Genomic DNA, 16,152 nt, shown 5'->3' with positions numbered 1-16,152 from the left:
AGATGTTGCCATGCATGCAATGAATTTGGCCCTACAAACATTGGGGAATTTATATAAAACAGTGGAGAAAAGAATGACGGCCCATGAAGTAGCATTAAGCCAGGTGTTAGCGGTTTGTGATATGATAAGGGCTGAAGTTCAACAATCGAATGCAACTGATAAGCAATCAAATTTCAATATGTGTACAGTTTCCTGTCAGACTGACCAAAATATAAAATATAAAGTGGGTGATGTAATCATGCCCAGTCAATTAGAGCCAAATAAGAGGAGGATGACTTTGCCCTGCATTGATTCAATAATTTAGGATCCCTTTTCAAACTGCACAGTACAACTGCAAGATTTGAATAAGGAATCTCATGTGGCTATAAGTGCGGATTCACAGAAAAATTACTATCCTATGTGTTCAACTGCCTCTGCGCATTGTTGCAACATGGGAAAGTCGTTAGGTAGAGATAATAACCAACAACTAAAGGGTAGGACAAACACTGAAAAATTGAACAAAAAAAAATTAGCGAAAAGTAACACTGGTGAGCTATCGAAAAACATAGCAAGTACAAAGCACTCGGGATGTGCGGCAACGAAACGATTTTTAAAATCGCTTACTTTGCCCAAAAGAAAAAATACTAACAAAAATAATGTGATGGCCTATAAGGCAATTAAAGGTAAATATGAGAAGCAAAGGCTAGTAAAAAAGAGAATAGGGTCTTTGAATTTCCAAGCCAAAAATGCGTTAAATTACGCCCCATTAGATGATCTACTTTCCATAGTCACACAGTCAGATGAAACACCTAGCGTGAGTAGTGATGGTGCAGATACTGAATGTGTGTCAAATGGAAAAGTTGTAAGCAAAGGCTCAAACCATACCCTAGATAACAGCCTGAGTAAAGAAGCAATAAGTGTCATGATGCCCGCTCCCGGGGAGCCGGTTCAAGCCCTGCGTCCCCGAAAGCGGACATCCAGTCCCCAAAGAAGGACCCAGCAACCCCATATAGGGGCCCTTTGGACAGTGTCCTGGCGCCTATGGTGCCAGGCTCATAAAAGACATCAGTCCTGGCGCCAGGCTCATTATGGATGTGCTTGGGTGCACTTACCTGATGCAGACCATGCTGCAGGATCCCTGCCTCCTTGAGGCCTGAAAGGAACTACTTTACCTGTGGGACTAATTTACCATCCGGGCGTGGTCGAGGAAGGTTACATACCTGGAACTTCTTCCAAGGCTATTTAAACCCCACCCGAACAGCCGCACGTGCTTCGCGTTGTTCTGCATCTAGCAGCTGGAAGCTCACCATGTCTGCTCCTGCATCCTGACTTCTGCCACGCCTGCCAGCATCCTGGATCACCTGCAAAGGAAGAGAAGAAGAGAACAGAAGAAGGAAAAGTCCTTACCTGCTAAATCCGCATCCCGGAGACATCTCACCGACAATCCTGAAAAGGAAGACTTTTATTTAAAAGCTCATCGCGTCGGTCGCTGCAGCGCCGCATTCCACTCACCTTTACTGGGCGCCTCCATGTTCAGCAGCGATCATCCGGATTCGCAGTCCCGCCCCAGCGCCTAGGGAGAAAAAGACCAGAACAAAAGGTGAGAGAGAGAAGGGAATAAGGAAAGCTAAATCTCCATGTTAAGACTTACCTGTTGATTCATTCCCTCTTCATTTCGGGCCGCGCCGCATCCTGGCATTTCCGGACCCCGGCCCCTAAGGGGAAAAAGAGACATAAGCGTTAATGAGCGAATGAAAAGACATTACCAAAAAACGCTCATTAAAGACTTACCTGATTTCTACAAGGATTTCACCTCTCATCTCGGGTCGGTGCCTGTTCCCTGGCATTCCGTACCCCGGCCTCTATGGGGAAAAAGACACTAGCATTAGTACATTAATGCATGGACACAAGGGGAACCTCTTATCAAAAAACTTACCTGGAAGCCAAGCAAGTTTGGTTCTCACCAATCCGAAAATCCAGTGAAGTAACTGGATACCAACGCGCCCCTGCATCAGAAGCAGGATGGAGAGCTCGTCCTTCCAGACCCTAAGGTGAGACACTACGAGGAATCACAGAAGGGTTTCGAGGAGGGTGAGAGGGGAAAGTGGGAGGCTGATTGCATTACCCCGCAGACAGTTAATCCCCTATTTTCGCCTACAGAAGGATACTTCTGCGAGCCAGACAAGCCAGATTTGGGGGCCCGGTCCAGTCCGTCTTCCGAACCCTGCGCATCACCTTAGAAGAGGTCACAGCAGCGCGAACCAGGCCAGCGCCTCCGTGGGAGTCAGGTGAGCGTTACAATAAGGCGGGCTGTAGACACATACCTGTCCGGTAGAACACAGACATCCATTGAGACCGTGAAGTCAGCCGGCTCTTCAGCATTGCAATCATCTGTAATTAGTAGTGCGCCAAAAGAGAATATGATCAGTCAGAAAACTGTGGCTGAGGATGCCTATATACAAAGGGTGCCAAAAATAAGTGAAGTGTTGCATATGCCTGAATTAAAACCTGCTTTATTGGGTCAAAAGAAAAATCCCCAGGATGAATTCAGGAACACAATAGTGGAGGACTCGCATACATTAAGCGATCTATCTGGAGCTGTTATGCGTTTAATTGAGAGTGCCTTGGGAAATCTCAAAGCAGATAACTGCTCTCATTTGAAACCGGGCAATGCTGAAAGCTCTTGAAGTGAAATTTAAAAAAAAAACACCATCAGTTAAACATAAACCTGCCCCTGCCCCATTTGCTTTGGTTCTAGCTTGTAGGCCAGTGCGTGTATACAATATGATTTGAACCGCAGGGCGGTGATGGCAATTTTTTCTGATGTGCAGCAATTGGAAGATATTGTGTCATCAGATCTGACACTAGTAGAATTTGTCAATAATGACAATTTAAATGCAGTAAAAATTTGGATGCACTCAAGGGTTGTACAGAACTTAATATGGAAGGCTAAGGATTCCTTATTTCAACTGGGGTTTGTCCTAAGTACTGATCAATTGATCAGGCAAGAGACTGCAACACGCCAAAAGAACATTGAATTAAATAATGAAATGCCTCGGAATGTTAACAAATTGACAGTCTCAAACAAGTCTTGCTGCTGCCATGGGAGTGTTCAGCAGAGATAACTAGATCCAGAACCCTCAAATTGTGCCCTGTCTTTGGTTAGTAGGAACTCGAGAGGCCACTTACATTTGTTAAATAACAATCAACAACATTTAAATAATTATGATGTGGTCGTCTTGCAAGAGACATGGCTTTCTGTGAGGCCGATTTGGGAAGGATATGAAGTACATATGAACTCAGCTATTAAGACACTTGTAGGAAGACCTATGTCAGGGCTCTTAGTTGCTGTTAAAAGACAGCAGGGTACAACTTCCACATTATGGGCGACTCCGAATAAATTCATGATGTTAGTCAAAATTGTGTCGCAAACTGTTGGCCATGCTATTTTAAATATTTACTGGAATCCTGTTGCCCTCAGTGATGAATGCTTTTTCAGAGACATAAACTCTTTACTAGACTTAGTGGCGGAACATCACCAGATCAAATTTCTTACACTGGCTGGTGATTTAAATCTGAAATGTATGGATGGGATTAGTGGTTCGAAGAATCAGAGAATAACACGTTGGAATAGTCTAATACATTAAAGACGGTTTATTCGGCTTAATGGGGCTTTCTCCTCAGACATCCCTCCTCGCCCAACTTGGCATAAAGGCAAATTGTCCTCCATTATTGATTATATATACGTGAATCAGGCCTTGTGGCCAGTGGTACAGGAATTTAAGGTGATTGCTTCTGATGCCAGTCATCACAACATGCTGGCAATGGAATGGGCTGTACAAGCGACCTTCAGTCCTATTGTAAAGCAACACAGAAAAGGGTGTTTAGTGGCAAATGTAAGTGGCAGTCGGCTCTGATGGACGGGAGGATGCACTCATACATTTCAGGGAATTATTGAGTGAATCAAATGCGCGTGAAGATGGCAATTTCGGAAGTGTTGGCATTGTTTATAACAATGCTATACAAACCTTTTTGATAATACTATGCGATTGAAGAAATCTATGCACCGCGCTGAATTAAGAAAACTTATGAGGCTTCCTCCCCCTCTTAGAGCCGCTGTAAGTAAAAAATTACGTAACATCTACACTAATTGGGTTAAAAGATATAGAATGGAGCTGTACCATCGGGATGGAGTCAATATGTTTGGGATCATGGCTAATAAAAACATATCTAAAATGTGGGTTGTGATGATCGGGCAATGGGACGACAGCAGTTTAGTTTAGAGTTCTGCTGTTGAACCGCATTCGTGGGTGGCACATTTTAATAATCTCTATGCTGCTACCTCAAATGGTACTGCTACAGAGCCAATCACAACAGATATATTCAATCCAGCTTTCAATGAAGAAGATATATTACATCTTATAAAAACTGCTAGTAAATCAAAGGCAGTTGGACCCGATGGAATATCAAATTTTGCCATGCAACAACATCCAGAGCTATGGGCAACCATTCTGTGTCAAATATTCACTGCGATCAACAACGAACAGAAATTGCCACAGACATGGACCCAGGCGATAACTGTACCGATCTATAAGAAGGGTGATAGGCAATTGCCGGTCAGTTATCGCCCTATTTCATTACTGGATGCTCCTGGAAAAATGTATTGCAGGTTGATACTGAATGAACTGAAGAGTTGGGCGGAAAGAAGCAATATGTTGGATTGTTTTCAGCCTGGCTTTGTAAAGGGTCTAGGTACTATCCCCAACATATTCACAATCTCGATGATTCAAGAACAGCAATTGTCTCAAAAGCGATCGTTATATCTGGCCTTCGTGGACTTTAGAGCCGCATTCGACTCAGTCGATGGCTCATTATTGCTGATGAAGCTAAGGGAACATGACTATCCCAAATCGCTAGTAGCTTTAATAGCTATGCTCCATACAAATACAACCATGTTGCACTTTCCTGCCTAGGACTGCCATGAGGAAGCTGACTCGTAATGCAAATTCTCGTTGGAGTCCACGACCCCAGTTCTCTTCTTTTACCCGGCACCCTTGGTTCATTGTCCTACCAAGGACTACCACGAGGAAGATGATTCGTTCTGCGGCTTTCCTTGGTCCTTCCGACCCTTCCCGGTGGTCATTAGTATTTGCTTGACCACCCCAATGCAGAAGATTTTCTATGTACTCTATTCTCCGATTTTCAGGGTCCCAGACCCTTCTTCTCGGCCCAGCGACCCTTGCAGTGTGCTCTTGAGACCCTCCTGCGCTACCTGTGTACCTGCCAGCCCACTTGTACCTCATGTTACTTCAGGCACCATTGCACACAGAGGCGGCACTTCCTGGGACTGGTGCTAGTCTTCCTCTTGCTTCTCCGGTTGTCTGCTTCGGGCTGCTGTGGTTGTCTGCTCTGTGTGGTTTGGCTCCTTGCAGTATCAGTACTAGTGTGGAACTGCGTGGTCCTCCTCACAGTGTTCGTACCACTGCCTCGCCTGTATGTTGCTGGATCCACCGTGCTTGGGTTCTGGAGAGCTGCCTTTTGCTTCCCGTCAGTGTTCTCTGTTCTCCGGTCTTCGCTGCGCAACTGCTCTCACACCTGACAGCTTCAATGCCTGCTGCTACTCCAGGTTCTGGCTGCACAATAATGTGAGTCTGATGTTGGCTTTTATACAATTTTGGCAGCCTGGTCCTGGCCCATGGTAAAAGTCCATGTCTTTTGCGGGAGCCATGTTTCTAACTCTGCAGGGGCAACTTTAGCTGTTCTTCGCCTTAGTGCTTTCAAGATCACTAAGGACTTCTGCCTGGCAACAATACATGGATTTGCTGTCTAAAAAGAGGTTAGCAGCAGAAAGAGAGGCCAGAGTGTGTGGGGGTGTGATAATCTAGATGTTCGTCCTTATCCCCAGATGAACCACGAGATGGGAATCCCATGAGATCCTCCCACTGTGTACCACCCCCAGGAGGACTATTGGGTAGCGGCCTCACCTCCCTGGCCCCATGGGTAGGGGAGAAGTGATGACATATACTGAAGACTAATGCGCGTTGAGCACTTAGAATACATTTAAAACTGAAATCAGGGATCACACATTCTTTTTTTGTGTACTCATTGAAATTTGGCCCATTTAAATTTTGTTTTTTTTTGTTTCATAGAAGTAAATCTGCGGTAAATGTTAAATAATTTCTGTATTGAGTGAATGAGGAAATCATTGATTTGCTTCCATGCAATACCGTGATGTTAGTGAACTCTATAAGGAGCTTAATTGCATCAGTTTAATTCATATTGTATATTAAGAAAATTCACAATATTAAACAAAATATCTTGGTAGAGTTCCAGCAAGACTCTTGCCAAATTGAACATGTCTTCTGCGTGGTTTGTTTAAGCAGTCTTGCAGTGTCCATGCACAATACTTAGTGGCTGTTGTGAACTTACCCCTGGAATTATTGCAGCCCAATTGAAGAACGTACTTAAGAAAACACAGGGCTCCTCACAGATTGTTTAGCAGAGATGATTGAAAGCACCTCTTGTCCATAAGACCTTGAACTCTCTGAATAAAACCAAGCACCGTTTACCAGTTCAGACCATTTCATGGTTGAAGGAAGTGGTAAAGGTGAGAAGACACTTGCAGGCTAGTGAGGTGGTGCGGAGCGGTACAGCGTTTTAGGGCATACAGTAGTAATTTCCTCACATACCTCTTTCGATGTTTCTCAACAGTGGAGATGGATAAAATCAATATTCCCCTTTCACATTCCAGGTGCAGAGAAGCCTCCAAAATGGAAACCCGTCTATTTGAAGAAGAGGAACATGCTTCTATTTACCAGAAATATCGCTTCTCCCTGCCTCCAGAGATGCAAAGCTTGGTTCTGTCCTATCTGGAAGAAAAGGTGAGGAAAGAGCACACTCTCTTTCATGGATCCGGGACAATGCATAACGTTTATGATGTGCACCAAACAAGCATCCAACTTGTTGAGTTCAACATTTAAATAAATTGGTTGCAACTGAAACGCTTGCACCAATAAGTAGTACTTTCAAGTTCAGCAGTTGTATCTAGATTGAGGCCAACAGATGCTTTGATTTTTTTTTTTTTTTTTAAATGTTTAAGCCCGAATCAGACTTTCTTTCTTTAGAATCGATTCTCACAACCCCCAGTTCCTTTGCCTCCACAACACAAGGTGCACACTCGTTGTTTCATATGCAGTATACAAGGAAAACAATCAAGAGCCTTATCAGGGAAACTACATGTATTCTTGTGACTTGGCAGACTGCAGGCCTTTTCAGGATTAACGCCAATGATGTCACTCTAGTAGGCTTCCAGGTGCCAGACAGCGCCACTCAAATAGAGACAGACACCACAGACAAAGGTAACAAATATAATAAAATATCTTCTTTCCAATGTGGATAGACGTATTTTTACTATGTCTATTTGTTTTGTTTTATTCATACAAAAGAGAAGTTGCTCATAACGTTGGGTCACAAGTAATTACTAGTTATGTAGGGAAAATATAAATAATTATGGTGACTTGACGGCAAAAGCACATGTCATAACCATCTCAAATTGCTCTGTCACGTTATCATGATTACCTATATGAATCCTACATAACTAGTAATTACCTGTAAATTCCCTAAAATATGAGAACGGTTTCAAGTCCTCTGGTTAAACATGAACGAGCAGCTGACTCACACAACAGTCCCTCTCTTGTATGTATCATGATTAGCGCTCTGTGGCCGAGAACAAAACGTGCTCCAACAAGACATAAAAAAATCACTCCCTTTGAGTTGCTAGCCGTTGCCATCCTTGCATTGACCATTGATTGTCCTTATGACATCGGGATCCATCTCCACGTCCGATGACTTTAATCTGTGTAATGCCACTAGGTGTCTCAGCTCCACTAGTGTCTCTCTGCCGACAGTCCTAAAGTGCTGACATGCTGTGCATAGAAGCTAATTTTCATTATTCAATTTCTATCTGCTGTGTTTTAGGGGCTGTTTAATGGAACAAATGTGCACCGAAAATCTAGGCGCAATCCGGTGCAAGCGTGAAAAAGCAAGCTCACACGTGCGATTCATGGAAGGGCCTGCGTGTGATTTCAAGCGGGATGTGCGCCAAATCCGAGCGTGGCGTGCACGGGCACACACATCACAGCAACATCCCGAACGCTGTGCGCGACGCGCACAGTGCATAACATCGGTACACACACCAAAAAGTGGGTGGGACGCGGGGTGTAACACGCTGAATGGGGTACAACGCATGAAAAAGAAGGCATAACTGGGGAAGTACTGCACGGAAATACACGGAACGCCCACACGCACGCGAACACGTATTCATGGAATCGAATACAGGAAACCCGCGCATGCTGCCAGGCGTCAACACGTCCGCCACAAGAAGGCAGGCGGACGTTTCCCCGCGCACAGTATAAAAGTGCGCGCAACAACAAAGACGTATACACAGCTACGATGAAAGCCTCATTTGTCACAGCACTGATCGTGGGACACCGCAGGAGGAGGAAAATAGCCAGGCCCTGCATTTTTTTGCCCCGGACCAGCCTTTTTGGGATGCCCGACGACCAGGTCTATGGCAGGTATAGGTTCCCACCTCATATCATCCTAGAGCTGGTCAAGGAGTGGGAAGATGAACTTAAATCAACCACCCTGTGCTCCGAAGCATTGAGCCCCTTGTAGAAGGTGCTCAAGCTCCTGCATTTTTTGGCCACTGGGTAATTTCAGCGGACAACTGCCATAGTGGGGGGGGGGTCTCACAGCCCACGCAGTCACGCTGCCTACACCAGCTGTTGGCAATCATGATTGCGTGTCCCTCAGTCCGCATAGATTGTGGCCCTACGTGCACCTAGGGCCACTGAGCACATCTATCGAAACCGCAAGCACTGGCATTCCATCAACGTGCAGGTTGTATGCGATGCAAAGGGAATCATCACCTCTGTCTATGCAAACTACCCTGACTCAACCCATGACCGTTTCATACACAGAATGTCTGCCCTGAGCCAGTCCCTGGAAGCTGGGAAGCATGGTGACACATGGCTCCTAGGTGAGCACAAATACCTGTGCACATGCATGCATGCATGTCACACACAGACAAATACACAAACCCAACTAATCACAACCATTATCACCTCCCCAGGGGACAGTGCCTACCCTCTGAGCAATCACATGATGGCGCCAATCCGGAACCCCACCACACCCCCCCCAGGTAAGATGCAACCCTGCCCATATTGCAACCAGGGGCACAGTGGAGCGCCCATTCGGAGTGCTCAAGTCACGCTTCCGCTCCCTTGACCGCTCTGGCGGCCAGCTACTATATGCACCCCCAGTAATGTGCATGATCATTGTGGCAGCATGTGTCCTGCACAATGTTGCAACACGGCAGGGCGTACCGGTGGACATGGTGGTGCCCCCCACATCCCCAACCACACGCACAGGTGCTGCCCATGGGAGGGGAAAGGGCAAGTGGCGAGGCAGGCCGGACCCAGCTTGTGGCCACATTTTTCACCTAAACTCCCACCCTGCGGAGTGCACACAGGCCTGGCACATACCAGGTCACACCGATGATGACAAAGACAGTCAACTGTCACAACCTTACCACCCTGAGGATGTTTCCATGGAAGTGCTACATTGTGTGCATCCCTAGCTACTTAAACATAACCAATACCATGTGATCAAAAGGAACACATGCAAGGTGTGTATCACCCCCCTCCCCCGCAAAACAGGCCATGACAATCCCTCGTATGTCACCCAAACCCTCCCAAACCATATCATGCTTGTCTGCCACACCATGACGTGGCATGCAAAAGCCAAACACATGACCAACAAGATACGGAGTGACATGTGAGAAATGGAAAGTGGCCCGAGACAATGATGCCTGACACGGCATCAGATGAAATGACTGACCAACAACCTCCCACACATACCAAGTCAGACACAAATGCCTTCCACCAGTGGTAGCTCCAACGCAGCACTGAATGCCTGTTCACATGCACATTAGGCAAGGCAAAATCGCTACACCCCAACCCGTGTGCTGTCTGTCCTGCTACACACTGCTCAGCACACAGCACAGTGAGCATCCATTGTGTTGGGTATACACCTTGAGCATCACATGAAAAGGACAAAGAAAAAAATAACCTATTGACACATGTACAGGATCCCCAAATGGTAATTGATCATGCGCTGCAGGGACACAGCGTGCCCGAGAAGACAATATGTGTGCACCTGTGGGCATGGAAGGGTGGTTGTAAGTGTGGTGGAGCATTGTGCAACTGTGTGTGTCAGTAGGGACATGCACTCAATATATGCATGTGAAATCAAGTGACCCTCAGTGTCCTGTACTCGTCACATGTGAACACTGCCCATGTGTACACCCCAGCATGTCAAAGCACAACAATCTCCTGACACCTGAAAAGTAAATACAACACAGGAACAGCCATTGACCAGCACAACACGTCACGTACATAGAACCCCACAATGACATTTTCAGAGAGTGCCCAAACACTGTAGGGCAGGTTTACTATCCAACAACAAAAGGCCCTTCCTCATTTACACATCACCATGACCTTCTAAACAACTGCATCAGGGATATGTAGCCTTCTCCCTTTTAGTTTGCCTGGCTACAGGATCCCACTACCTCTTGGTCTTCATGTTCCACCTTCCGTGTAAATAGGGTGCAGCCCCCTCAGAGGCCTCCTTGACTGGTAAAAATACCAAATCGCAGAGATCTCAAAGGACCCAACCCCCAAAACAATGGTAAAAGGCTCTAGGCACCATAAAACCCTGGAAGAGTCTCCAGTAGATTACTTGAAGTGGAAAAATAAGACCAGGCACATGTACAAGCAGAATGATACAACTACCTAGGTAGCACAGTTGAACAATGGTTCAACAGGATGGGTACCCTTTCTGGAAACAACATACAATGAGGATGCAATAACTGATGGGTAGTGGCACAGCTCCGGTCTCCTGGCGCAGGAGTGGCACGAACCAACCACCCCCTCTGTGGTCTGGGTGCCTGCAAGGTAAAACTGAAACGGGCCTCCGAGACCCCAGGGGGGAAAGAGGGTCAGGGATCCGTTGGTTGGACAGGCATTGGTATTCAGGATAACCGGAAAGAGGGGCAGGAGAGGGGAGTTGGATTGGCAAGGGCAAGTAGGCAAAATACAAAATAAAACTATTGACAATAACACATATTCAGAGAAACCATATTCTACATGCACATTGTACTAAATGAGTCAAATGCAAGACAAAGAGAGACTTATCTCTGGGGTGAGTGCTGACCTCCTGCCTGTGCACGCTCATGTCTGGGAACAGGATCCGTTCCATGCTGCAAAGAGAGCGTGAGTCACTAATCTGTGTGTGTTTGCAACACACACAACACCATTCATGCCCCAAAGTGAGTGACTTCTACACAAACAAACACTCTTGGTTGGTGCTATGTACATATACGTTAGCTTGCCCCTGTGATGGTTCATACACTGTCAATGCAGTAAGGCCGGCGCACGTGGGTGCGCGGTAATGGAAGACCAATGCCTCAAGAATCACACATGATAGAATGGTCCCGGGTGAGCTGCTAGACGCGTATAGTGAGGTGCGACTTCAGTACAAGTCGTGTTCTGGCAGCCGTGGATTACAATATGCAGTGCAAGTGGCAATTAACACATGCAAATGATATGCACTGCACACAAGTCTGTGCCTCTCTGGGTGTCCCTGTGCGCTGTATAAGTATCTGGCTAGGAACGCTACTGTGCTAATAACTCAGCTTCTATGGAGCAGGGGGGGACCGGAGGATATGTGCGACGGCCCCTGCGTGTGCCCCTGACAACTTGTAAAGCAACTTGCCATTTGTCCCCCAACGCATCTTAGCTGTACTGTGTGCTTCTACAACAATATCTGTCCAAGCTCCCCATCAGTGGTGCTACAGCTTGCATGTGCAAGTGGCCTGGTGGAAGGTTGGCTGCAGTGTGGCCCCCTTGTGCTGCTCGCCTTGCTTGGAGCTCCTGGAAACACGTCTGCTTCTGTTGGTCGTCTGAGCACAAGCCCTGTGCTACTGCTTGCGCACGTCTGCACCACTGAACGTGGCCAGGTTTCTGTAGTACTGCGCCCTGTGACTGCTGGCAAAGGTGGTATGGAGGCTCATTCTCCTGCAGAAAGGGCACACAACATATAATTAACGTTGGAAAGTTGCCTGTGTGTGTCTCTTCATGCTGGTTGTCACTGGGCCATGTTAGAGACCTACATCAGAACTCCTCCCACCATCAGTGTGACTTTGACAGGCAAAGGGTGCAGGCTACTGTCTACAGCATGAAGTGCATCAAGCACATATACAGCAAAGAAAAAAACATACATCACAATCTAGATCAATTAATGGACACATCAATCATGAACCCACCCAAATTGATTACAGACATGCCGTGGAAAAAAACCCCACAATCCCCACTAGGGGTGTTAATACAAGTAGTACAGCAGCAGACGGGCCACAGATATGACAGTCCAACGCCCTTGTGTAAATGTTTGTTACACCGAAGTATCCTTGCGAGCCCATGGATAAGGGAAGCAGGAGTGGCCTATGTGAGTCAGGACTCCAAGCTGCAAACACATACATGAGACCAGCTTGAAGGGCTTGAACAGACAGTGGATGCTTTCAAAAGCCACAAAGCACCACACCGTCACATTAAACTATCAAAAACCATATTAACTAACTAAACTTAGAAGAAAAATCAAAAATTGCCACATATGTCCCGGGGACCCAGGAGGGGGGAGGTACAGGGTGCACCTCAACACCCACATGCGATGATGTTGAGACAAAAATAAATCCTCCATGGGCTCAAAGCCTGCACAGCTCGACCTGTGTGGGAGATATCTCATCGTCCGAATCACCCTCTGGCTGAAAAGGTTGACGTGGCGCAGTACCCTGACAACGCCTAGGCGCAGCGTGCCCCTCGTCGGCAGCAAGTCTGCGGGACGAGTGAGTCTGGTTCTGTGCAGCGATGACACGTAGGTCAGCATGTAGACCCTTGCGTGATACGCGTGCTTCCTCTTGCAAGGTAGCGCGTGTAACACAGTTCTTCCTGCATGGCCTGACTGGACAACTGGTATACCTCCCGGCAAGCACATAGCTCAGCCGAGATGGTACTCTCTAGCTGCTCCAACCTCTCCTCTGACCGCTTCCTCTGGGACATCAAGATCACGCCCAGAGTAGATCTGAGGGAATCATACTCAACCCTCATGGCCTCCATGTGTGCCTGTGCGTGAGCAGCAATTGCTTGATGCAAAGACGCCATTTCAGCCCGGCGTGCCCTGTCTGAGGCCGCCATGCCCAGCCTGAGCGAGCGGGCCATGGACTGTGCCGCCCGCTGCTGGAGTTCTACCTGCCTAGCAGGGGGTAGCACGGATTGGGCCACACACTCCATGCTCTCAGCGATGTTATCAATTGCTGATCTCTGGTGTTCTGAATTGACAACCATGGTTTGCTCCCACTCAGTATACTCCAGTGGCTCGCGGCCACCGCGTTGCTCGGCTTGACACCTGCGGGGCCCAAGGAGCTGACGTCCTTGTTGGGTTGGCACCGCCCGCGGCTGTAGGACTACATTCCTCTGTCGACCTGATGCCTCAGGCACATCAGCAACTTGAGTGGAGGGTGACCCTGCATCCCGATCCACCACAGGCGGAGGTCCCACCACCGTCTGTCCCCTCAGTGCAGGTGTTGCGGACAGAGGAGCGTCCACATCAGAATCACTCACCCCTGACGAATGGACCCGATGCACATCCAACTCGACATTGTCGTCGGAGTGATCATCCAAGCTAGCCTCATTGCCAGCCCTATTCAAGATGGTCTGGAACACAAGTGTGTTCTCGTGGCCTACCACCCCACTTGTGCTGGATTGCTGGTGTGATAGCAACCCTGTGTCTGGCATGACAACACCATCCTCTGGCTCCATTGCGTCATCATCTGGAAAGGGGAGAAAAGATGAACATTAGTACACATGTCGGAAGCACATGAAACATGCACACAGAGATCACATGAAGCAGACATGTCACACACAAATGAGAACCTGGCATGCATCCAGTGGCCTTGATATGCAAACACATCCCAAAAGCAGAAATGGATGTGTGTAAATAGCAAAGCCTACATTATTACAAAAAGTACTATATGAACTCCATCAGACACCACCTCTGTCAGGCACATGTCACAGGCAGAAAAGACAGATGGCAACTAAGAGATGCAACACACCATAAGCATGCCTGAACTGCAAATTGACCACTGCTGCAAGTGAATCCAAACACACAATGACACAGGTAGCATGCATGTAGCCATGCATCACTGAAACATCATCATCAATATAGCTACATCCATCTGCAGCTCGCCCCGTACCGGGTGGCATGGGCCATGTAGAAATAGTGAATGTCACAAGCAAAGCAGGGGCCTGCAACCAGGCATGAGGGGCCATAACGCCCTGTACCGTCCGAGCTGCAGGACTTGAGGCCTCCACAACACCCCTCAGGGCCCGATTGTCCACATTGGGCTATGAATGTGCCCTATTGCATCATTCCCTGTGGAAATGTACATGCCCAGGACTCACCATAGTAGCTAAAGGGCCTGGGCATCCACATACTGCACAACAGTGAACCTTCGGGATCATGCCAGTTCCACATAACATGCGCAATGCAGAAATCTCACCAGCATAAACGTCTATCAACTACATATTAGTCAACAATAAAGCTGCGGAAGACGCATGTGCAAATGGACACTTGCACAAACCCATAAGTGAGTACTCGCAATGTTGCACCATACAACGTTGAAGCTGCTTGCACATGTACATGTGAAAGCATTCAAAAACGCACATTTCCCCATATACCTGTATTGTGAACATGACCAGCGTCCAATACACCAAAGCAAGCGGCTATAACGCTGCTTGCTTTGATGTATGTGGAAGTGCGCAAATACACACGTGAAGGATGATCCATAGTCCTCACAACCCAATTGGCAGGCTACATCCAATCAGTGCCCTATGCCAGTTGGTATAGGCCGCACCTTGACCAATAAACTCATCTAAACAACCACTAGGTAGTCCTAACACTCATGTGTCACAGGATGCACCTGTGCCCGTCGCATACATTACAGAGAAGGGATGAAAAACAGTCCATACATGCCTTTGACATATCATCAGTGAGTAGTCATGAAGGGTGTAACCCGGCTCAGAAGTGGGTTGAGCAGTGCAGAACATGTGTACGTGCCCCTCTATCTACATGAACAAGTACATAATGAAGTCCACCAATACACGTGTAGGCAGTGCAAGGGCAAGTTCAGGTATCACGTGCAATGTGCATGCAATTGGTTGCATGGTTACAGGCAAACCCTCCACCCCCTTAAGTGAAAATGCAGGGAGGCATTGCATGGCAGTGAAAGGGTGACCAGAGACCTGTGTATTGCCGGACAGTGTTGACTAGCATCAATTGCATCATCAGAGTCAACTGACAACACAGCAGATGATGATGGGACAGTAAGCAGGACACATGATGAACCCTCAGTAGTACACCCATGTGTACAGAAGCCACTACACAAGTTGAACAGAGTCAGTGGGTCAGAAACAGGGTGAGGCCTGTGCCCCACACAGACTGTGACACCCTAAACCTGTGTGTGATGCTGCCCTGAGCCAGAGTGGGCATGGAATTGATGATCAAATGCCATGAAATGTAGGTCAGCCTGCACACGTACTACTATGATCATCCTGTCAAGGGCACATGGAGCATGAATGGGCACTCATGTCCCTGCGGAGCATCTTCCATCTGCACAGTCCAAGTGACACCCTGCATCAAGGACAGAGGATGTACCCCACTGCATGTGTCGGGCAGGTTGGCTGGTCGAAGTTTGCATGTACACAAGAGCCTTGAACTGGCCATTGCAGTACGCCAACATGATGCACAACAGTGCCATGGTGAAATTGTGGTGCAGGGAGGGTGGAGGGGCAAGGGAGCATGGCTATGTGGAGTACCCGCATGCAGGCCGAAGACGCATGCACGCCAGTCATGCAATGACATAGTCCCAGTGCTGAGAGAAAAGACACCCCAGGCTACATGCTAAAGGGCCAGTGAGCTGGAACATGAGGGGCAGCTGGGTGGGTAGCATGTGAGTAGGGTGCAAGTGTGGCCATGAGGACAGTCCCCGTCTACTCTACA

General features: G+C 47.5%; 1 protein-coding gene across 6 annotated transcripts in view; it reads left to right on the top strand.

Annotated features, from left to right (window-relative positions):
- The window catches only part of LOC138451751 (putative methyltransferase DDB_G0268948), a 336,692-nt gene that overhangs the window by 90,574 nt on the left and 229,966 nt on the right, over nt 1-16,152 (top strand). For all 6 annotated transcript variants that reach the window (XM_069604928.1, XM_069604930.1, XM_069604927.1 and 3 more), the window contains one exon: nt 6,731-6,860. In XM_069604928.1, the coding sequence (XP_069461029.1) occupies nt 6,750-6,860 (111 nt within the window). In that variant the 5' untranslated portion in view covers nt 6,731-6,749. The remainder of the gene's footprint in view (nt 1-6,730; nt 6,861-16,152) is intronic.

Source organism: Ambystoma mexicanum, chromosome 1p (assembly GCF_040938575.1).
Source record: "Ambystoma mexicanum isolate Mex_15411 chromosome 1p, UKY_AmexF1_1, whole genome shotgun sequence".
Taxonomy (NCBI): domain Eukaryota; kingdom Metazoa; phylum Chordata; class Amphibia; order Caudata; family Ambystomatidae; genus Ambystoma; species Ambystoma mexicanum.
The sequence above is the reverse complement of the archived record's forward strand: the minus strand, read 5'-3'. Positions and strand labels throughout refer to the sequence as shown.